This window comes from Amblyomma americanum, chromosome 2 (assembly GCF_052857255.1).
Source record: "Amblyomma americanum isolate KBUSLIRL-KWMA chromosome 2, ASM5285725v1, whole genome shotgun sequence".
In the NCBI taxonomy this organism is placed as follows: Eukaryota; Metazoa; Arthropoda; class Arachnida; order Ixodida; family Ixodidae; genus Amblyomma; species Amblyomma americanum.
In genome coordinates this window covers 149,494,401-149,519,096 of record NC_135498.1, presented here as the reverse complement: position 1 = coordinate 149,519,096, position 24,696 = coordinate 149,494,401, and the positions used below count along the sequence as shown (strand labels likewise).

The 24,696-nt window shown below is 45.1% G+C and overlaps 1 protein-coding gene across 1 annotated transcript in view; it reads right to left on the bottom strand.

Annotated features, from left to right (window-relative positions):
- Positions 1 to 2,842: 2,842 nt before the first annotated feature.
- Positions 2,843 to 24,696, bottom strand: part of LOC144121896 (meso-2,3-butanediol dehydrogenase-like) — an 81,668-nt gene continuing 59,814 nt past the window's right edge. The window contains exons 8-10 of the mRNA XM_077655335.1: positions 11,039 to 11,075; positions 8,719 to 8,782; positions 2,843 to 3,129 (exon numbers count right to left, since the gene is read on the bottom strand). Coding sequence (XP_077511461.1) covers positions 2,899 to 3,129; positions 8,719 to 8,782; positions 11,039 to 11,075 — 332 coding nt within the window. The 3' untranslated portion in view covers positions 2,843 to 2,898. The remainder of the gene's footprint in view (positions 3,130 to 8,718; positions 8,783 to 11,038; positions 11,076 to 24,696) is intronic.

The following is a 24,696-nucleotide window of genomic DNA, read 5'->3' as shown; positions in this document are numbered from 1 at the left end:
TGTTTTCCTGTGAAGCATAAGCAAAGAAAAAAGGACCCCAGGTCAGAAGTCTTGACTCCGCAAAGAAGTGTCCAAGGCTGGCTTTGTACGCTTGGAGCTGCATCCGCATTTTCACAATAAGTTTTCATACGAAACGAAGCTGCATATAAAAGTACCTAATCCTGGGTAACTGTCTGTTAATTCGCGCTCCGTCCAGAATAATAATAATAATCATGTTTATTTTCGCCACTGAATACAGAGGAGCGAAAAAAGGTGGCTGGAGAAAAAGCTGCTCTATCGGCAGCTTGACGGCCAGCCACCTTTACATCAGGAGCCATGGCGAGGCATACAGTGCACATCTGAAACACCATTGTTTTTTTTTGCTTTTTTTCAAAGGCCTATCTTGCAGTACAACTGCACTTGCAAAAAGGAATTGAAAACGAAAATAAAGGATTCACTTTTATACATGTGCACAACATAGGGATGATGAAATAACGCTGAAAGACTGAAACAGAAGGGGAAAGCGGACATGAAAAACAACATCGACATGGTTCACTTAAAATCACTTAAAATAGATGGTAATGAATGTCTAATTCTATCGATATCATAGCCAGTACGTGAAAATGGGAGCAAACCATAGGGGCTGGTACCGAAAGTAGTAGGTTTTTTGTATTCTTTGTAAGGTGTGCTAAATTTAAAACTTTTTCCTATCTTCCTTGCACTGCTTTTCTGCAGGCGCATAGAAGTGTGTGTTTGTAAATATTATTCGCTGTCATAACCTTGTGTTTTCGGAAAAGCAGTTGTGTATGTTCAAGCCTAGATTTGTTTTCTATTGCACGGATTGATTTCTTCGGAAGTAATAAAAGTTTGGTAATGTTAGTTCCGCAGGTGTTTGCCCTCACTAAGGCGCAATAGTATATTTGTGAATTAAATAGAGCGTTGTATAAAAGTTTCTTAATGTTACTGGGAAGTATTTGGCGACATCGTTTCAACATACCTACGACCCTGCATAGATTCAATGAAATCATTTTAATGTGTTCGTTCCGAGTCATATTTTCAGAAAAGATTACTCCCAGTTTTTTTACATGTTTTACTAATTTTATGCAGTAGGGCCCTAAGTGAATATTCTCAGGTGGTGTAATAGGTGTTCTTGGTGTGCGGAACATAATGCATGATGTTTTAGATTCATTCAGAATTATCTATTTATACGGCACCATTCCTGAAGCCCATAACAAAGTATCTGCTAGATCTTTTGTTTCCGAAAGGTCCTTGCCTGAAACCAGCACTGTGCAATCATCTGCATATATTATGCATTTATATTTTCCGGGAATTCTTACAATATCATTTATATAAAAAAGAAACAGGATAAGTTCCAGAATACTCCCTTGGGGAACTCTGGATCTCACAGGTTTTACACTCGACTTAAGGTTGTTTAAGTCTACGAACTGGTGACGCCCATGAAGATATAATTTAATTAGGCGATGAGAAATTTCCCGAAACCCATATCGTTCCAGCTTGTCAATTAGTATGAGATGATTAACAGAATCAAACGCCTTTCAGAAATCGATATGAAATCAATGAACTAAGAGAGCGTCTTCTGTCGAGCGAAACTTCCTAAATCAAAATTGATGTTCGGTTATCAAGTTGTACTTTTCTGCGAAAGCGATAATGCGTGAATTGATTACTTTTTCCAATCCTTTTGAGAATATGGGCAGTATAGACAAGGGGCGGTAATTTGTCGGTTCATTTTTATCTCCACTTTTGTGCATTAGTATTACCCTAGCAACCTGCATTTGAAGAGGAAATTCTCCACTTGAGAGTGAAGTGTTGTAAATGTGTATTAAAACAGGTGCTATTTCATCTATTACTTGCTTGATTGGTTTAATTTCTAAACCAACTGAATCGTGAGCCCTGCTGCTTTTAAGGGCATGAAAAAGCCTTGTTACCTCTGATACAGAAGCGGGGCTAAAAAAATAACGTATTTTGCACGCTCGAAATATTTCTGGCTGCTTCAGAGCAGTATGTACTGTTTCCAACTTCAACAAAAAAATCGTTAAATTTGTTAGCTAAATTGTAACCGGGTAGCAGTAATTGTCCTGAGTAAGTAATATACCAGGTTTTGGTGACCATGATCACATCAAATTTCACATCGCAGGATTCAAGTAGAAAACGTACGTCATCATGTTTTGACGCCAGTGACCTTGCATTAACGTGAAAAAGTTTCGTCGATTTGCTTGCAATGTTTGCTGCCACAATGTCAGCTAGAGTGCCTGGAAGGGCGATGTCGTCTGCCATCATCAACGGATACAGCGCTCAAAGCCTGGACGACCGCACAGCCCAACGCCTTTTAGTCGATAGAATTAATCTTATCGATAGCACTTTCACGGAGTAGCTGTACCATGGGCGATGTTTCAGTGCGGCGAGCAAGAACAGTGCCATTTCTCGTCCATACAAATTTTCAGTTGTGCTCACGCTTCCGAGCGATAGCCATCCCTAAAATTTTCTTCACCAGAGGGCAGAGGTGTTCGTTGATATAGATTGGCTCTTCTGTCGATGACTCGTCCGCGGAATTTGTGTGCAATCCAATGTCAGCGTTTGTGATCCTTTTCTTGCGAGCTTTCTCAAGAAAGTTATCACGTTTCTCGCGCTTCTGAAATTGCGCAACAATGTTCTTTGTTTTTTGTTGCTAGTCTGTGACAGACGTCTATGTCGTTTGCTGATAACGGCACACCGACAGCTTTGCCAATCTTATCAATCATGCCTGGTAGGTTTTCGTCCTGCTTCTGAGTGACGTCCTTAATTTCGACGTTCCGGTTTCTTGTGCATTGTTGTGATTTTACAAGATGATGCCCACCTTTAAATTCTGACAGTAGTAACTCGTTTATTTTTTGCATCAGTAGCGGCTGAAATGGTGCACGATTAATCGCGGTTTGTCTTGGCGCCTGTTACTGGAGGGTCCTGGGCCCCACGCATACCTAACGCGGTGCTGCTGAGGCTGTTCAGAAGCAGTAATCCCCCGTCTACAGGCATCGTGATACCGGTGACGAAGGAGGCGTCGTCCGAGGCCAAGAAGGCGATGCAACGCGCCACTTCCTCCGGCATCCCAACTCTGCCCATAGGGTGCGCTTCTCTGCCAAGTTTCTCCATGAACTGCATGCAAAATCACAACGAGATTGAAGGCTCTCCTATGTGCGGAACTGTTCACTATATAAAAGTGTAACTGTTTCGAAATGTTCTTTGTCTAATGGTTAGGAATAAATCTAACAGCTCTGTACAAGTCAGTGTTGGCCGGCGTCCTAACCATGCACAACAATGGGCAGTCGGACGAAGCTGCATTCGTCGCTTTAAGCATGTAATCATACATGTCCACACCGACCGCTATTTTCAAAAGGCTACTTACGAGTCAGAGTTGGAGTGATGCCTGGGCAGCACTCTTTACTCCGTTTGCATAGCGCATGAACATTCTAATGTTTCCCTATTTGTATTAAAAGGGTAGATTTCATGTGCAGAGTCAGCACTACCGCCTGTGAGATTGGCTGCAGTGGAAATCTCAAGATCATTATCACCACCTGCGGATATTTAAAGCGCGCTGAAATTGCAAAGCAAACGGGTGTTTTTTTTTTTTGCATTCCTCCTCCATTGAAACCGCGGCATTGAGCTCGCTAACCAAATGCCGCAGCTCACTTAGGGAGTTACGAGTTTCCTCATATTTGCAATCGTTTTTCAACGCACATTTTGACGTCGCCCTGTACACAACCTGCACCTTGCGTGAACATCGTTTTCTGAGCATCAAGTTATCTCTAGGTATATAAGAGAAATTTAAAATCACAAAAATTTCTCAAAGACAGGAGGGGCTTGGGCACCAAAGTTTGCCCTTGGGATCAGATACTGCGCTCTCGCGCGCTTCTGTGACGTCATTCAGAAAGCATTCGTTAAATCTCTGCTGTTTTTTTTTGAGGCTCTGTCTCTGTTTCTTCGTAGGTTTTTTAAGGTGGTCTTCGAAAATATGTATCCATGGTAATGTTTTCCTCAGTTGGGAGAGCAAAGAGTTGCGGCTCAGTGCTTCTAAAAACTTTCTAGGAGTAATTTTTGAAGCGAAACAGCGTTAGGAGCACGGCTTTTTGTCTACCCTTGAAGACACCTGTTTTTAACGACAAAAATACATACAGGTGTTTTTCCACACACGACTGAAAAAATAAACAAAAAAAGCATTTATTTCACAGAAATTGTAACCTACAGCTGACAAAGTTTCGCTCAATTTATGTCAGCTAAAGTGGCAGTACATCACAAGAAACAAGTCAGTGCAAAAATTGTTTGCTCTTTTTGGCAATAAGAGAGCGAACAGCATGCTTAAACAGTCGAATAAAGCAACCAGTTCAAAGCTGATGAAGCCGCTGAGCTCAATGTTGCCCCACTGGGTACACATTATGATTTTCTGGCATGAACCGCAGGCGACAAACCAATGAAGTTAGAAGAAAAGCGTTCATCTGCTCGAAATAACGAACTATCAGCAATTATTTGGAAATTGTTCGTATTTTTATTTCATGCACGGCAAGTTTCCCTTTCAAGATTTGACCGCAGTATAAGGCGGTTAAGAACAGTATTTACACGGAAGTCTGAAACCGATTAGGAGATGCTACAATGGGACTAAACCGTTTTCAGCAGCGCCACAACTGCGAGCTCTATCACCAACTGCAATTTTTTTCTGCCAAACGTCGAAAGAAGCACTGAAGGAAGGCGTTCTTAAGATGTGACACTAGTAAGAAAGAAAAGGAAGAGGGAACTTCCATAGCCGCGATATCTGACTGCGAACCAACATCTTCACTGCTTCAAAGCCTTAATGCCGAAATGAAGAAGGCCAGGCTGCCTCGTCATGCATTATACTAGTCTCTAGAAAACGTTTTGGTGCGTAGTTCACGTTGTGCGCACAAACACAGGCTCGGTCCATTGGCCGCAAAGGACGTAGGTATTCATACAGGTTGTTTCACCTAAGACTTTAGATAGTTTTTATAAATAGGCTTTTTGAGTTAGAAGAGCGCTTTTTTCGACGTAGCATCGTAATCTTTGCAGTACATCAAAATACGGCTAAGATGTACTTACCAGCAGGTTGGATAACTAGGTCAGAATCGTCTTTTCTTGGGCTAGTTGGTTTTTCATGCTGTAGGTGTTTGCAGCGCACACGAAACACGGACGGACAGAAAAGGGAACGAAACACAGCGCTGACTTTCAACTGAGCTTTATTGGAAAAATAAGCGACTTTTATGCAAAAATTTTTAACATGTGACTCAGAAGATGTCAAAACGTCCTACTACATGTGCCATCTAAAATCACTGATACTCTAGATAAAAACCCTGAAAAAACATGAATGGAAAACACTGAAAGGCACGTGCCGCCTAAACCACCTAAAGGGTGTCATCATCAATAACGATGAGGAACAACATTCGAAAAAACTACCAAACAACTATGATACCAAAATGCAAAAGCAGGGTGAAGCTGTATATGGGCTCCCGTTGTCACAAAAAATAAAAGATAAAAAATTCATTGACAAAAACAGGGCTGAAACGGTCTAAAACACATTAACTAAAACAGCATAAGACCCATTTTTTTTTAAAGAGTGTTGAAATTTACAGGTGCGCGCCTGCGGCCTGCAAGAATCCAAGTTCTTTATCCAGGAGTACTAAGGACACAGCGCTGACGCACATGTCCCCTTTCTGTTGGATGGCTTTTGCCTCGATAATCTCCCTCGTGGTCTGATCGCTGCTTCTACCTAAAATCGTAGTGTCCTGGAACCGTGGTATGCACTTATTGCATTCGCTGCAGTGTACAGCGAGATTTCCTTCTCGTATGTTTCTCTTGCGCAGATTGTCATAATTATTGTTGTGTTCTCGGAGTCGGTCGTTAAGGCATCGGCCCGATTGTCCTATATAGACTTTCCCGCAGCTTAACGGAATCTGATACACCACACCCTTGGTACAAGGTACAAACTGAGACCGGTGTTTTTTGGAGCACTGCACACGTGGTGTACCACACGTCTGAGTAAGCTTACAAAGCTTTGACAGCTTTTCCGGGGCTGAAAACAATACTCTCAACTTCACTTTTTTGCCTATTCGTTTCAAATTGTGGGAGACGCTGTGCAAATAGGGTACTACAACCAGGTTTCGTTTTTGTTGACTCTCAGCCGAAGCTTTCATACTTCCTTTGCTTTTACTCTTCACTTCCCTATAGATTCTTTCAGCCACCGAGATGATGATCTGCTCCGGATAACCACTTTCTTTCAACCTTGCAGTCTGTTGATAAAAACTGCGCTCCATGATATGTGGACAGGATTTTTGCAAAGCATTTGTCAAACACAGGTTAATAATAGTGTTTATATATGTAGATGATTATTTAATTCTTTTTGATGATAGCAATGATTCTTTCCAGGCAGATGTAACGCAAGCATTGTTATTCTTTCAGAGATTGTTCGAACCGCTCGTGTTAACGCATGAGCTGCCGACTAACGACACCATCCGGTTCCTAGATTTAAGTATCACGTGTACGAGAGATCATATCTGCTGGACATACGATCCACGAGGCAAAAAAAGTGTCCTACCGTTCAACTCGGCACATTCTAAACTAGTAAAACGTTCCATTATTAACCTGTGTTTGACAAATGCTTTGCAAAAATCCTGTCCACATACCATGGAGCGCAGTTTTTATCAACAGACTGCAAGGTTGAAAGAAAGTGGTTATCCGGAGCAGATCATCATCTCGGTGGCTGAAAGAATCTATAGGGAAGTGAAGAGTAAAAGCAAAGGAAGTATGAAAGCTTCGGCTGAGAGTCAACAAAAACGAAACCTGGTTGTAGTACCCTATTTGCACAGCATCTCCCACAATTTGAAACGAATAGGCAAAAAAGTGAAGTTGAGAGTATTGTTTTCAGCCCCGGAAAAGCTGTCAAAGCTTTGTAAGCTTACTCAGACGTGTGGTACACCACGTGTGCAGTGCTCCAAAAAACACCGGTCTCAGTTTGTACCTTGTACCAAGGGTGTGGTGTATCAGATTCCGTTAAGCTGCGGGAAAGTCTATATAGGACAATCGGGCCGATGCCTTAACGACCGACTCCGAGAACACAACAATAATTATGACAATCTGCGCAAGAGAAACATACGAGAAGGAAATCTCGCTGTACACTGCAGCGAATGCAATAGGTGCATACCACGGTTCCAGGACACTACGATTTTAGGTAGAAGCAGCGATCAGACCACGAGGGAGATTATCGAGGCAAAATCCATCCAACAGAAAGGGGACATGTGCGTCAGCGCTGTGTCCTTAGTACTCCTGGATAAAGAACTTGGATTCTTGCAGGCCGCAGGCGCGCACCTGTAAATTTCAACACTCTTTAAAAAATGGGTCTTATGCTGTTCTAGTTAATGTGTTTTATACCGTTTCAGCCCTGTAGTTTTTTGGTAGTTTTTTCAAATGTTGTTCCTCACCGTTATTGATCCTGACACCCTTTAGGTGGTTTAGGCGGCACGTGTCTTTCAGTGTTTTCCATTCGTGTTTTTTCAGGGCTTTTATCTAGAGTATCAGTGATTTTAGATGGCACATGTAGTAGGACGTTTTGACATCTTCTGAGTCACATGTTAAAAATTTTTGTATAAAAGTCGCTTATTTTTCCAATAAAGCTCAGTTGAAAGTCAGCGCTGTGTTTCGTTCCCTTTTCTGTCCGTCCGTGTTTCGTGTGCGCTGCAAACACCTACAGCTTGGATAACTAATACTGAATAGTGAACTCCTTAACTATTGCTTTTAGACAGTTTAATTATTTAGAAGCGTGTAGCCCGCCGTAATTATTATCTATATCAGTTCTAATAATTTCGAAAACGCTGTTAACGTTGGCGCTCTGGGCCAACAAATTTTGGCAAAATTCGACGAGTTACGTTCACTGGAGAGGTTGCTGCTCAAAACCGCATGTATTTTGGCGCAACGTAGCCAGATTTTGTTGGGCCACAGCGCCGAGGGCAACCGAGTTTTCGAAATTATTAGAACTGATATAGATAATAATTACGGTGGCCTACACGCTTCTTAATAATTAAAGTGCCTAAAAGTAATAGTTAAGAAGTTCACTATTCAGTATTAGTTATCCAACCTGCTGGTAAGTACGTCTTAGCTGTATTTTGATGTACTGCAGAGATGACAATGCTAACACGAAAAAAGCGCTCTTCTAACTCAAAAACGCCTGTTTTTAAAATTGTCTTAAGTGTTAGGTGAAACACCCTGTATACATATACATGCATAGAAGAAATGTCAACTTACATGTGTACGTTTGCATTTTTGTGGTCGCTAATTCTTTTCCAAGAAGTTATTGCTTATAATATCTCTAAGACATTTGTTGCACATTTCTTCCTTACCCTATCTTTGTCTGGACTTCTATTCAAAGCACTGACCATGAGAAAGCGGAAATATTCTCCCATCTTTTGGACCCATTGGCCACAAATGGTTTACGCTCGTCAGGCCGGGGCTAATTTCTGGTTAGGATTTCAACCAAGCCGATTCCCAAAAATTGAGTGGAGCACATGTAGGCAAGGACGCTCTGGCTTTCTGGTCATGTGAAAAATTTAGAAACAGCTGGGAAATAGACTTGTTTAGCTCTACGTGCAACGCCGTGTTCCGAAAATCTAGGAACTAATCTTGCAATGGCCTGTCCGTGCTACCTGTAGAACCATGCGAATCAGAAAATAGATCGCCTGTGCCACATACCTTCAAGCGTTCTTCCTCACTGACTTTAGGACTTCGGCCTATAGATGTCCGGATCACGCCAGGGCTGGAAACAAAAGTAGACAGAAGCTCTGTGATGAAACTTCCTCATGTTTATAAAAAATTGCAGCCTTAAGAACAATCAGGTGTCTCACTGAATATTGTTGGTTTTCAGCTTAATAAAGCCTGTAACATACAAGCTTCTCTTGTGAATTCCACAGGAGTGTCACAAGGGATACTGCCATTTCAGAGAGCGCACGTTGTTTTTTCCTGGCTACAACAAAACTGCTGCTCAGAAGCAGTAACAATGCTTTAACAACCAGCATTAGGTAAAGTATGGTCTCCAATGCCTGATTCTATTCAATTTCGTTTTTTTTTCAAGTCCTATTTGCAAAATATAAAGCAGTGGTAACAGTGATGTAAGACTTATTACCATACACTTTAAAAGAATCCGAATATATACACAGAAGATCAGAAAATATTTACAAGTGATTAACACAACAGGGAAACGCACATCGCAAACAAAGTAACTGGAACGTAAGCTAAAGCGATAGAGGTAGAATTATGGTTCTGGCCAAGGGCAGTTCTAAAGAACAAAAAAAAATTGGAGGGGACACTCAAGCTCCGCCTTAAGAGTATGACGCATCTCACAAAGATTTCCGCCTTCGCTATAATGAAATTCTATAATTGATCAATTTCCTGAGGACGTCATCAGGGCTATGTGAAACCAAATGAGCCGTCAGAGAGCAGAGCCAAATTTTCACTACGGTAGGTCGACGAAAGAGGTCACGTGACCTTTTGACATCATCACAACTTGTCCATTGGATTGTGAGCGAGCTCCATATCGTTGCCAAATTCAAAGCCGTTCCCACCTGCCCACCATGGCGCTGCGCATGAGCCTCACGGTAGCTTGGAAAGAAGAAGCTGGGTCTCACAAGCCAAACCGGTGGCTGCGTTTCAAACAGCGACTTGCCGCGGCAGTGGTGCGTAGCCTAACCGCTACACCACTGCGCCAGTAAGGATATAAGGACTCTCTGCGACATATGAACGCCACTGAGAGGGACATTATGTCATCAAGGTCATGTGACCACCAGTGGACCCAATTGCAGCATCACCAATTTGGAAAATTTGAGGCCCCCAAAATTTCGATGTTGGCTCACCCACGAAAATTTTCAAGGACTACAAAAATTTCGGAGCAGGCCCATATCAGAAAAAGAATTGATGTATTTGTAGGGATTAGCAGATGCCTTAAGGTGGATTAAGGGGTCGCATTGCTAGAATTCCACATGATAATCTAATGGAAGGTACTGGAACATTCCAGAAGGTGAGGAATGATGCAAGGCATAAAGGGCAATGGAACATGTTCCAGCAAGAGTTTGGAGGAAAAATCACAAAGAACATTAGGCACTCATTATAGACAAAATTCTACCGCGTTTTCTTCCCTAAGAATGTGGTCAAGAAAGTCTCCGATTTTTTTCTTTTCAGGCGAAGTCATTACCTTACATTTTGTCGCATTTATAGCCCCCTCTCATACTTGATGAAAATATAAATTGGATATGCGGTAAAACAAGGCACGATATTTCATCCTCGGTGAACACCTCGGCCAAGCCGCGAGGGAAGGGAGAGTGAAAACAAAGAGCCAAAAATTGTCCGTGTCTGCGAAGTGATAGGCAAAAAGTACCCTAGACGGCTGAGGAGAGAGAGCCTTAAGGCAGAGCTGAACAGTTCCCCGATTTTTTATGAGTGTACCTTAACTCCTCTATAAATCAAGCTCTCTCCGCTCTAACAAGCGGATAGCTGCAGTTGTATTATTTGGGAATAGACGGTGAGAGCTTCTAAAAAATCATTTCGTCTCTCTTGAAGGACTATTACCAATGCAAACTTATTTAGAATGCTATTTTCTAACTTTCTCCGGCAGCCCCAGAGCAGTGCTTTAATAGAAGCGTGGAGGGACGCGCCTTACGCTTTTATATTCAATACATCGAATCCAGATAAAGTGCAAGGCTACTTCAAACTATCTCAGTGTGTCCGCATCATCTCTCTTTCACGTGCTTGCATAGCTGGCACAGGAGCTCCTCCACTTTCAGGATTGGTGTGCTGCACTACGAACGTCCGTGCGCATGTGCGAGTAACGCGCAGTTCCGTATGTTCTTCTGAAAACACTGGGCAGCCGGACAACACACATCCCCCTATAGACTTCACACTGCAGCTGCTGCATTGGTGCACCTAACATGGTACATTCAAGTGTCCGCTCCATTCGACGGCAACGGCAATTGAGTGCGCGATAACACAGCGTAGGAACGGAATGAATCAAGCGACTTACTTGACTGCGTTCACGCGCACCCCATGCTGTGCATTTTCTGAAATGAACAGGTGGCAAAGGTGAACATAACGTAGTGGGAAGAGAGATTGGGGAAAAATCCAAGTTAGCCGACATAGATTCAATGCGGGGTTTCAGTGACAAAAAGGAGACTTTCACTTTACCACCTAGGAAGTACAGGAGGTAAGACAGGTATCAGCGCCTTAGACCGCATTCGCAAGGAAACTGCGGTGCTCTGAGTTGCTTTCTACAAGTGGATATCTAAGTCTGGGTCACACCACCATCCGCTCCTAGCCTGCAATCAGTGATTCTATAATTATGTCGATGTCACCATCAGCGTCACGAGTTCGAATCTGAGCAGCACTGAAAGCATCGCGTTTTGAACTCCAAACTCATTAGTAATCAATTTAGGTTTTGCAGCAAGGCGAACATTAACAGATCCGCAAAAAGCCAGAGCTATGAATTTTATTCAGGTCAGAACTGGTAGGAGCTGATTCCGGTATCCGTTAAACCGCCTCATAGAAAAGCTAGATCTAGTGAAACTAGGGTTCTGGCACAGAGGCGGCGTGCCTAAGCGCGCTGCAGTTGTTTTCATGGCATCCAGCTAGGTGGCACTGAACGCAGTTTTCACTTCGGTTGCATGGTCCGTTTACTTATGTCCGGTCCTGTTCAGGTCCCTCCAAAATAAAAGGGCACAAATTGAACGAAAAGGCTAATTTTGTCTTTCCTTCTCCACTTTTCTCCAAAAACTTTTGGATAATCGACGCCAACAGAAAAGATAGTTTAAAATCGGAAAAACATGCTTCTCGCACGTAAATACAGAGTAATCAATTATTCAATGCTGAATGTTTGTTGCCTTTAGCGTTGTACGTACCTATACGACAACTTTACCACCACAGAGAGAAAATCTGGACAATCCAATGTTCAGAACCGAATACCGTAGCTCGCACCTAAGCGCAAGGCACATGATGCCACAAAAATAAATTCCGAGCCAATTAAGGCATCCATGCTTTTATAGAAAGCAAGAAACAGAAAACGGCAGTGGCTGCTGATGTTAGCTACGCAGCACTTAACCTACGTTCCTAGCATTAATAATGTCAATATTTTTTTTAGCACTCGTGTTTTTCGGCTGTGCCCACAAATTGCCCTTTCTTTTCTCTTTACTTTTCCTGTGAAAATCAAGAGAAACGCTTCTAAAATGTTCGAACAGAGAACGCACGTCCGAATTACAGTGCAATGTCCACAATGTCAGCACCGCAGTAGTCTCGCTACAGCAACGGCAATGACAGTCCTCCGCAGGCTATCTCAAAATTTGCACGATTTAGGTTGCCTGATCGGGTGGCTGGTGACACATGTCCTACTCGAACGGTCGGCAGAAACTTGAGAAATTTAGCGGCGTCTTTTCATCACGGAGGCTGGCTTCACTTGACAGAAGAATGGCAGGGCTTAGAAATAACAGCAGTCGCAATGGATCTCGCTGAAACAGCCATTTCTGAGCTTAAGAGGAAGTTGCCTCAATTTCCGCATGCAGCTTTTTACATAAACGTCCCAACCGCGACCAACATAGCCGCCGTTTGAAAATGTGGAGAAGCTCTTGTTCGGAAGCGACCAGTGTTGAGCAGCGTTTTATTTAGATCCTCATACCACATTCAATAGTAAATATTGTGCTCTAAATATTCCCGTAAACCGTTTAGCAGTGTTATGGGATCAGCCGACCTGAGGTTTCTAAGGTTTTCTACATAACCTTTCACCGTATGATGTCCGACTACATACTATTGATTGGAGCGCTAAAAGCAGGCGTGTACCTGTATATCATCAACAAGAAAAACGTACACAAGACACCCGAAACATTAACAGAAATTAGATTTCATAGTAATAAATTCAGGTATTGTTTCTTTTCACAAGCAGTCAGGAAATGAAACGCCCTCACAAATCACCTGCAGCCGCCCGTCACACAAAAGTGCTGTCTGCTCATTCGTCTCGATTATTGCCGCGAATAATTGCTTTGAGCGTTTTCATCAATCTTATAGTTGAATATGCCCAGAAATACATCATTTTCAGTTTGCTGTGTATAATTCTAATATTCCCTCTTTCCCATTGCTTTCCGAAAATTCTTCCTATAATGAGTTGCCACACTGACACTCGAAATGCTCGCTTGTTTCGTGGTGGCAGTCTCTTTTCTTTATTTTGTATTTAGGTTCCTGTGCCTACATTCGTATTTTACTATATTTTTCGGGACGCAATTTCGCCCTTTTCTTTAATAGCCTCTGATAGACTAGCAGTATGGTTTTAAAAAAACGCCAAATTTTCCCACTCGAGCCAGGGCACACAGCTAGCACCAGCTAGATTAATACCGATGGCAAGTTTTTGTCACCCTGCGGGACGCCCTTCCTGAGTGCTACTTTATTACTTTCCTTCTGCGCAACTATAATCTAGCAGTGCAGTCTTCATACATATTTCCTGTCACCTTTACATGGCCTCTTCCACGATATTATCACGCTGTTCATCATGAAAAAATAAAGCGCACTCAGGACAACGGACAAGGAAGAGCAAATAACACAAGCGCTTACTGGTAACTGGGCGCTAATTTAAAAAACTCGGATAAAGAGAGAAAGAAAACAGAAACAAAACAAAAGCCTTCACGCAGGCGCACCAGGATAAGTATTCATGCATGTGCGTCACGATTCGAAGAATGCATTTCATGCAGAACCACCATGGAGTCAGCGAAACACGTATGCTCATTCTTACGGACGTGATAGTCCTCTGAAACCTCTCTAGTTAGCTGATTAGGGTGCCGAAACAAGATTTTGGTTTGATCAAGAAAATACTTGCAACCACTGCATTTCGATCAGTGGTTAGTAAGATTGGATGACGGGGACTTCTTCAAGGACAAAAAAAATGGTCTTGCAGGCGAACATTAAGGCAGCGGCCAGCTTGACCGATATAGGTCCGGCCACAAGACAAGGGAATGTAATGCACCACTCTTTTTCAACATCTGACATAGAGGTTCCCGTGGTTCACGGTGCTCCGCTTTCTTTTTATCACGCACCCCGCTGCTAGAGCGCGCGGCAACCTTCACTCAAACACAACTAACTTTTATGGGACCGAAAGAGAACATTAACACCATATATGTTACCCACATTTTCTTGTTGATGAGAAAACCGATGAACATATGGAAGAACTGCAATATTTTTCTTTTCCTTCTCCTCCTCTGAAACCGTAGGAAGTGACCTATTGACATCGTTAACTTTTTTAAGCACCTTGCTAGATGCTAGAGACAACACATCCTCTGGAAACCCAGCCAGTCTTACTCTGTTCACTTGCTCACAGAAGCTTTCTTTCATTTTGTGAAGGCACGACTTGAACAAAGATCATCCTTACCAGGCGACAGCAATACCGCACTTCACAATTTTTGAATGACTCGACTTAAAATTCAAGAGAGGTTCCACTGACTTCGGAGAATACATCCAACGCACATGACCCTGCATAAAACTAATTGGGTGTCAAGAAACTGCAAGCAATCATTTGTAGGCGTTTCAAAAGTAAACCGCAGTCACAAACATATTCTTTAAAAACCTTAATAACGTACACCGCCCACCTTGTAAATTCATGTCTGTGAGACAGGAAGATATTACTGAGTACGGGAGCTACTTTGCCTTCAATAGTTACGCCGATATTTTGAAGAACCAGATGCCCTTTCCCTTTGGCAGATGACCATTCCTAGGTCAGTGAAACCTCTCTTAATTTCGTCAGGTCATTCAAAAATTGTGGAGTATGGCATTGCTGTCGCCTGCTTAGGATCTTCTGCGCTCAAGTCGTGCCTTCACGCAATGAAAGATAGCTTCTGTGAACAATTGAATAGAGTAAAATTGGCTAGGTGTTCAGAGGATGTGTTTTCTCTAGCATCTAACAAGGTGGTCAAAAAAGTTAATGATGTCAATAGGTCACTTCCTACGGTTGCAGAGGAGCAGAAGAAAAAGAAAAATATTGCAGTTCTTCCATATTTTTATTGGTTTTCACATCAACTACAAAATGTGGGTAACATATATGGTGTTAATGTTCTCTTTTCGGCCCCCCAAAAGTTAGTAGTGTTTGTGCGAAGGTTGCCGCGCGCTCTAGCAGCGGGGTAGGTTATAAAAGGAAGCAGTGCATCGTGAACCACCGTGCACCGTTTTCTCTGGCATTTTCTGTCCTTACTGAAGAGGGGCTTTAGAGGGTGTTTTCTCTGGAATTTTGTGTGCTTACGCGGTAAGCACAGAAAATGCCAGAGAAAACACCCTCTAAAGCTCCTCTTTGGAAACTGCTTGATGTTGAGCTTCGAGGTATGGTCTGAATTATCTTACTGTCGCGTTCAAACCCACCTCGCCCTCTATCCGCGATAAGCTTGGCTGGGATACCGAATAGTAAGCGCTTTGAATAGTAGGGCTTTCTTTTATTTCTCCCGGACATGGAACATAATCGCACGGGCGCTTCCTCGGTTTTTTTTTCTAAAACCCGTAAGCGCCCACCTTACTCGAGCATAGGTGGATGCGAAGTATTTTATTGTATGTGACATAAAACTTAAGCCAACACGAAAGATAAACATTTCGACACAAATTGCTTGTCTGGTTGTGTTTGATAACATAGTATAATGCGAGACAACTCCAACCAAAATTTTTTAAATTAAAAACCTTGACTTTTTGAAGCAGGCTCGGTTCCTTATTCCACGGTGACTGGAGGCTGTACGCTTGTGCTTTCACGTCAAGACCTATGTAGAGACTGGTTGTATTCGTAGCATGTCTCTCTCACGTGTTCGACGATGTGAATAACGTGTACTGCCCAGTAACGTTGCAGAGAACTCGCCTGCCGATCTAATTGTTTAAAGAATGAGGTTTCTCTAATTCTATTCACGATGGCCTTAGCCTACACCTTGTAAGCAACAGACACCAAGCTAATGTTTCAACAACAGTTTTTTTTTTTTTGCACCACCGTTGCAATTTAACGAAATGAGAGAGCAAAACTGCATTCTTCCGGCCGGTTTTTTGTCATGATGCACTGCATATTAAGAGTAAAAACTCTGTCTAGAACAATGTTTCCACAGTAATTCTCTTATATCGGCTGAAATCTTAGTGCAGATCTCGAATGTCCCGGCTGCGTTATTTTGGACCCCAGGAGCGGGATTGTCACTTCTTTCAAAACTACACACTTTTTTTTAGTTTACTATCTTTGATCTTGAAGCTAGATATATTTATGTGTTATCAATACATCTGAAATAAATGACGCTAATAAAACCTCCCCTGAGTAGGAGGCCTAATACTCACAGCATATGGTGTCCGGAAATGCTGAATCAGCATGCATATACACAACGAACAATCCGCCACTCTCTCGTCTGATATTGGCAGTCATCAGATGAAACGCTCTGTGCATACATGGTCTGCACCAGTTAATTATTTCTCGCTTTCACAAAAGTCAGTTTTCAGACCTGGGAAGTTTAAACTGGTAGTTTGTTTGAAGTCTTATAATCGCCTTATTTAGCAATTTTCCTGAGAAAACTAATATATCATTATCCACGAAGATATGAAAATGAGAAAAAGTGCTTGCAAATCTTACCACCAGCCCCACTCCTTGTGGCAAAAATGGTAGAAAGTGTCCATTGTTGGTTTTTTGCACGGAAAAAAACGTGTCTTAGATCGAAGCGTATTTTCTTCTTCTAGAGCCTAATTCTAGCCGCACATAAACAATTAATATCCTGATACATAATGCCACTCACCTAACCTGCGCCACGCCCGCTCTGAGCAGCAAAGCCGACGAAGCGGATTCAGTCGCGTCAGGAGCGCCCGAGCTAAGCCAGGTTTTGTACGATTAAACCCTGCGGCTGTGAGGTCACCTTCTGCATCTGCGGCTGCCCTCCTCTGGTTCGTGACCGCTGGTGGAGGTCGCTTGGGTATTATCGGCCAATGCTCAATACTCCCTCGGACAGCTGGGACACAAGTCCGGTACGGAAAACCCATGTGAACACCCCTTTTCATCGGGCCAGTCGGAGGCTCTGCGGCTTGTCCCCAAAATTTCGGTTCCTCTCTCGAGAGGGAACATCCATTGCTGCGCCCAGGCCAGAGTCATTTGTTTTCCTGACTTCTACTTACCTTGCAGATTCCCCGAACTCCAAAGACCTTTCATTGCGACTTCTCCAAGGATTCCCAAAAATAGTTGGACCATTTCGAGCGCGTCTCAAGTTTCAACAGCTAGGACGGACACATAAATGACAGCGCGATAGTCGGGACAAGAAGGAAGAAACAGAAAGACGAGCGCTGTGTTTGTGTCTCTTTCTTATTGTCCCGTCTGGTGTTATTTATGTGTCATAAATCAATTGCCCGGCTGATTCCACTCTAGGGCTAGGACGGAATTGTAAAGATCCGCGACGCCTACCTCAGCTTGGATGACGCCGCCCGCATCTGGTATGAGAATAGCGAAGCAACAATTTCGGCGTGTCCGGACTTTCGTCACGAACTTCCGAATACTTTCACCAGGAACGACAACCGTTAACGGGCCTATCGTGTGTTTAACTCCCGAATGCAGCTGCGAAATAAAAGAGGCCGCCGCCGTCTGGAAGATGTTAAAGTAACGAGCGTTCGCTTTATTGGCCACGCGTAAAACTAAAGTCTTTGCGCATCAAGCAGGGCAAGTGAAGAAAACCCTGAGCGGTTCGTGAAAGTAGCATAACTTTTCCGCCTAGTGGAGCGATTGACGCCTAGCGCCATCTATCAGAAAAATTACGATGCACGTCTACCTGTTGCCGAGTTACACGTCAAGATTGGTTTGGTTTTGTGGGGTTTAACGTTCCAAAGCAACTCACGCCAAAGCGACTCAGGCTATGAGAGACGCCGTAGTGAAGGGCTCCGGAAATCTCGACCACCTGGGGTTCTTTAACGTGCACTGACATCGCACAGTACACGGGCCTCTAGAATTTCGCCTCCATCGAAATTCGACTGCCGCAGCCGGGATATAACCCTCGTCTTTCGGGTCAGCAGCCGAGCGCCACAACCACTGAGCCACCGCAGCGGCTACACCTCAAGATACCTCCCAGACGGAATTTGCTTCGTTTGGGGAGATAAAGTGGGGCTAGAATTCGGCTTGCGGTGCGATGTGGTAACGCTTCAACTAGTAATTGCATCTATACAACGTTTACCTATTATTTAATTGTGGTTTTATGTCTATACCACAACCCATAGAATTTCATTTGCCTACCCAATTCGGTACACAACTGTTCCCGGATTGTTGCCCCTTGTCGTCAGAGTATATATAGCGGAACGAATGTATAAATTGTACATCGCGCTAAAAGTCTCAGTGCGAGATGTGCGGTTTTCTAGTTGCTGCCAGAGATGGCGCTGTGATCTCAGGGTAGTAGCACACCCCACAAAACCTCGAAACGTGATGAGTGGTTGCTGCCAAAGATCGCGCCGTAATCGGAGGGTGGTAGTCGACCCCACTAAATTTCAGAACGTGATGTGTAAGAGCTAACGCTCTTAAAACTTTACGATGCACGTGGAAGGCATGTGACGTGCCTTTGCACACCAGCTGACCTGACCAGCACTAATGAGAAAGAGCTGTGGCACCTAGTCCGCGGTGCGAAAGAGCAGCTGTTCTGTGGCTTCGTACAGAGTACGCCTAAAACCATCGCCAAATTCCTCTCTCAGGCTGTGGTGATGGAGAGGGAGCTGCGGCAGCGGTTTCGCTAATCAGCGAAATATTAGTACAACCAGCACAATAGGCAGTTGAACCCTATTCGTGCTGTATCCCCTTGATACTACCTCTGGGGCCGCTATGAGCTCCCCTCGCGACCTCGTCCGTTCTGTGGTCCGCGAGGAACTGCAGAGACCTCACGGGGCTTCACAAGTGGATTCCCTGACCATCGCCGTTCGAGAGGATGATCAGCATGCGCGGAGGGCGCCCGTCGCTCCGGTCGAGCCACAGCCACCACCAGCTCTTTGCCCACCCGCGACGTGTGCTGAAGTTGCGCGCCATCCTGCGCCACCTCTCTGGTAGTCGCAGTGCATGCAGCGCAACCGGATCCCCTACAGAGGCAGTCGACAACAGATGATAGGAAGACCGATATCTGGCACGCGCGACATCGACGTCCCTTTTGCTACCACCGCGGCTAGTCTGGTCACATCTACAACAGCACGGAAGCAAGGCTGATGGTAGGTCAGTTGGTTGGTAAGAATAACTTTTACCAGCCGAAAATAGACGTTAATAAATAAAGACATTAATATTAGTATTATCAATATGTAGTGGTCTCGTCTATGTTGCCCTTTAACGGTTGCCTGGGCCTCGTCAATCTGTTTGATTACAGCTTTTGGCCCAGGTGACCCACCAGCCTTTCTGCTAAATAAAGATCCAGTTCAGTTCAGTTCAGAACATACACAGGACAAGGCTTGTACAATCTTGTCCTGTGTAGGTTCTCCTCTTGTCCCTCGTCTTTTTTCGGGCTGGTAAAATTATTCTTCGAAGTCTACAACAGTGCTCTATCGGCAGCTGGGACTGCGAGTTTTTGCTAGAGGCCCTCCCTGTGGGCGACTCGGTGAATGGACTCAGGAGACTGCAGAAAACGTCATCCGCCGGCGTAGTCGGCGCTGACAGTGACGGTCGCCCACACTACGGCGCCCCTCGCTTTCTCGGACCGCTTATCTCCCGGTGCATAACGCGGATACTTGAGCCTACACCGGGAAAACTAGACCAGGCGCTCTTTCGAGAGGCCGCAGAGCGCCGTATAGCCAAAAAGCTGCTAGCGACGCACCGATCGAATCAACCCGAAACGGCGTCATCGACAACAGGCTCTGGAATTCGCAGGGTCTCCTTAGGCATACCTATCCCCCATCGACTCTAAGGAGGTCGGCGCATTAGTCGACACTGGCACGGACTACTCTATCCTTAGCGGTAGGACTACGACGAAGCTAAAGAAGGTTGCGACGCTATGGGAAGGGGCACAGATGCGTGCGTACGACTGGTACCAATGTTGTTATACCACTCGGTATGTGCACAGCCAGAGGTACAGTGTGTTGCACGCTCATGGCAACGTTCTTCGTTTTGCGTGAATGCTCTCGGGAATTGAATTTTGGCACTGACTTTCGTTGCGAACACGGCGCCTCAATACCTTCCGGAATCGTCTTGTTTTAAACTGAATCGGGTAAAAACCCCGGAGGATAATTTCAGAGCGGCACTGCGTATTTACTATGATACTGTTACAGTGCCGCCGCGTACAAGAATCCTGGCTAGGGTTTCTACGGCGATCCAAATCGAAAACAACGGTTTTTGAGGCGAATGCGTCTTTTGTGCTTACCCTGGGTGTTTGCGTGGCGAGAAGGCTGGCCTTTTCTACGACGGTCGCACAGAATTGCTGGTAAGCAGTTTTAGGAATGAATATACACTACTTACTTCGGGGCACAGCCTTAGGTGCCCCTTTTACCCTTTTTAGTAGGTAGCTGAGCGCGTTACCTGCCAAGAAACCACGCCTGTTAGAGTTCAACAAGAGGCCCTAAATGACACCGACGTAAACGTGGCCCGCCCACCAGCAGAAAGGCAGAAATTATGAGAAGTGTTCCTCCAGTTTAACGACTGTTTTACCTCGTGATCTAAGGTATGTCCCACGCCAGTCACTAAACACCGGATAATCACTCAGCATGGCGCACGCCCAGTAGAGCAGCAGCCTTATCGTGTCTCTCCCAGAGAGCTAGAGGCTATCCAGACACAAACCAGAGGTAGCATAATCCAGCCATCGAACAGTCCGCCGTCGTATCACCAGTGGTTCTCGTGAAAAAGGACTGGACGCTTCGCTGTTTCGACTACAGGAAGCGCAACAGCGTGAAAAAAAAAAGATGTTTATCCGCAACCGCGTACAGATGACTCCCTCGGCAAACTTCGCCAAGCAAAATACTTTTCTTCGGTCGACCTACGAAGCGAATACTGGCATATAGAAGTTGAACAGAGGTAACGAGAAAAACGGCCTTTGTGACCCCAGACGGTGCCTAAAAATTTCGTGGGCTACCCTTCGGGGTCTGTTGTGCGCCGGCAACACTCCAGAGAATGATGGACACCATGCTAATCGGCCTCAAATGGCAAACATTTCTCGTATGTCTCAACGACGTCATTTTTTCGACAACGCTTGAGGAACACCTGAAGCGGCTCGGTACTAGTAGAAGCCGCCAGGTCAGCTTATCTTTTCGTAAAACCACAAAAATGCCTTTTGGTTTTACCAATTGAAGTTCCTTGGGTATATCGTCAGCACCGAGGGAATTCGGCCTGGCCCTGAGAAAATTGGAGCAGTTGTGGACTTTCCGGATTCTACTGACAAAAAGCGGTGAAAATATTTCTCGGCCTCAGCTCGTACTGCCAGCATTTCAACAAAAGCTTTGCCAATCTCTCTCTTTTTTTTGTGGCCGACCTCTTTGCCTTTATAATCATTAAACTTATCTTTTCCTCTTTCAAAGCTGGCGAGTCCTCTGACGCGCTTGACGAACCATTTTCGTGGAGCATTCGACAGCCAACCGCTTTTGAAGACCTAGGACGTCGGCTGCAGTCCCATACAAAAACATCCTATGAGCGTCTGTGGAAAAAAGCTATGTCTGTCTATGGCCTCTTATGAACGTTATTATATGCACCCAAAGAGGTGCTTAATGCCACTTATTTAAATATCTATGGCACTAAAGCTATAACTTCGGAATTGTACAACTTTTTTAGCTCTATATAGAAAATGTGTTCGTCTGAAACTACGCCTGTATATGGAAATAAGAAAAGTTTAGAGCTATTTGGGCCAAATACCTACAGACAGCCATAGGAAATTTTTGTATGGGGTCGCCGCCGGTACTGGCTCATTTCGACGATGATGGTGACACCGAAATTTATTCGGACGCGAGCAATGTCGGCCTTGAAGCGGTCCTCGTTCAGCATCTGAACTAATTTGAAAAAGTGATCGCCAATGCTAGCCGCGAGCTTTCACGAGCTGAATATTTGTCACCTTTTCGCGCATTTGTGCGTGCACTCCCAGACACCTTTACAGCGTGTGGGGATAGTGGTCTCGGTCTCAAAGGAGGTGCCCTTGACTCAGTGTGGCAAGGTCAGCCAGAAACCTGATACCAAGTGACAAGGGGGTAGTCATTTGGCGTCCAGCCTTCGCAGGTCGCAAAGCAGAGAATGGGTCCGAGTAAAAGGTTCACAAAGAAAACAGTTTATACAGCAAAGAGACGATACAGACGATTTTAAAATCACTCGTACGAGCACATACAAGGTTATTTACAATATAAAGCAACTCGAACAAAGTAGCACTCCACAGACACTGCAATATAACAAAAAGCCTTTCACCTGAAGTGCATTAATACAGAAGAGACAAACAGAAATTCAGAGGAGCACTTAAGTCACCTTACGTGCAGGAAAGCACAAAATCAAGGCACCATTCTGCATCAAGGCACTATTCTGCAATGTGTGCAGAATGGTGCTCCTACTGCCTTGTCAATATTATAAAGTTGTTTATTCGAAGCGCAGGTCGTTGGTTCTTGGCCGAATTACGCCATGACGGATGCACTCACAGGCGTCACTGAAAATGCCGGCTGCATTTCGTGTACCTTTTCGCTGCACTGCTTAAACTGCTGCCGGTTGTTCCCATTACAATTACTTCCCCGCCGAAAAAGCAGCCATCCCGACTACTTACGGGAAGGAATGCATGGACGGACCTAAGGCTTAAGGCGCTGGACGAGCAGTTTCGCGCCCCCACCGACGGAGGTCCGAAGGGGGCGAGTGGCTCGACGTTGTAATTCACGGGTGAAGTTTGTAGCACAACGTTGTAAGGTCAGTAACAGCGGTACAGCAGTTCCGTGGTGAGGCTGAGAGTGGAGGAAGGCACCCAGAACCAAACGAGGGCGTCGGACGGATATGATGCGGGAGGGTCCGAGGAATCCCAACGGTGCTTCTGATGCCACTGGAGCTCTGTGGTGAAAGAGCGGGCACGTTTCCGACATTCTTTGGCATACGTAGAGGTGAGCTTCGGAAAGTGATGTGGTCTCGAAAGGCTCGGGGTGATAGGAAAAGATGGTGTCGATGGGGGATGTAGGCTCCCGGCCATATAAGAGAAATAAAGGGAGCACCCCGTCGTCGTCTGCGTAGCCGAATTATACGCGTACGTGACGAAAGAGATCACTTGGTCCCAGTTGGAGTGGGCCGTGTCAACGTACATGGCTAGCATGTCACTGAGTGTGTGGTTGAACCGCTCAGTCATGCCGTTGGTCTGGGGGGTGATAGGCGCTGGTACAGCGATGAACGATTTCGAATTGCTTTAGCAGGGCCTCGACAGCGTCCGAGAGAAAAACACGGTAGCGGTCACTTAGGAGTTCGTTCGGGGCGCCGTGACGAAGAACACGACGGTGTAGGCTGAAAGACGCAACATTCTGTACCGGGTGGCAGATTGTAGAGCCGACATTTTTACATAAGGTGTGAGTTGGTCAACGGCCACTATGAACCCATGGTTGTTAGCCGAAGTGGTTGGAAGCAGGTCATAAAGATCAATGCCAATGCGGTCAAATGGTCGGCCAGGGCTGGGTAGCGGCTGCAAAGCAGCGGCTGCGGGGAGGGTTCTTGCTACGTTTGCAGGCGGTACATGACCTAATGTACTGACGTGTTAAGCGGTACATACCTCGCCAGTAATATCGCACACGAAAGTGAGCATATATTTTCAGTACACCGGCGTGGCCGCATTGCGGATCTGCGTAGGAAGAGGCGCAAATGCCAGCACTGAGGTGTCGAAGGATCACCAATAGCCACTTCCACCCGTCGGATAGGTAGTTACGGCGGTATAAGAGGCCATCATGAACGGCAAAATGGTGAGCTTGGCGGCGAAGAGTCCGGGATGAAGACTGCGGCGACGGATCATGCAGGAAGGTGAACAGCAAGGTGATCCAAGAATCCTTCAGTTCTTCGGTGAGCATAACGGGTAAGTAGAAAGACGAGAAATCGTAGGCAGAGACGAGGGCAGAGGTTGAATGGCATGGGAGCGGTGAATGAGAAAGGGCGTCGGCGTCCGAGTGTATCCGTCCAGAGCGATAAATGGCCTGCATATCAAGCTCTTGGAGACGTAAAGCCCAGCGGGCGAGTCGGCCAGAAGGATCTTGAGGGAGGAAAGCCAGCAGAGGGCACGATGGCCAGTGACCAGATCCTCAGAAAGCGAACTTTCTGAGAATGTTGGAGGGCGCAATGTGGTAGTGGTAGCGGTGGGGCTAAATGATGTCCTGAATGGTGATTCCCCAGAAGTATTGGAAAGATTAGCCAAGCGAGTTGATGATATATGGACGATAGCACAGCAAATGCAAATCGCGGCGTGCACAGTGTCGGAGGTGCAAGGACGAAACGGAGAGGTTGCCAAGAACGTGGTGAAGGTTAATCGAGAGATGAGGAAGTTAAGCCTGGAGAAAGGCTTTGAAGTGGCAAACATAAATAGGGAAGTGCATAGAGCAGATTTTGGCAGAGGTTTGAACGAGATGGCATCCATTTTAGTGGAAGGGTAAGAGCAGAGATCGGCCGGCAACTGGCAGGCTGGGCAGTAGCTTTTTTAGGGGTTTCGTAGCGGCTCACGGCGTAAGGGAAGGCAGAAGAGAAGCAAAAAGTGTAGCAATGGCATCTGAGCCCCACCAAATGACCAC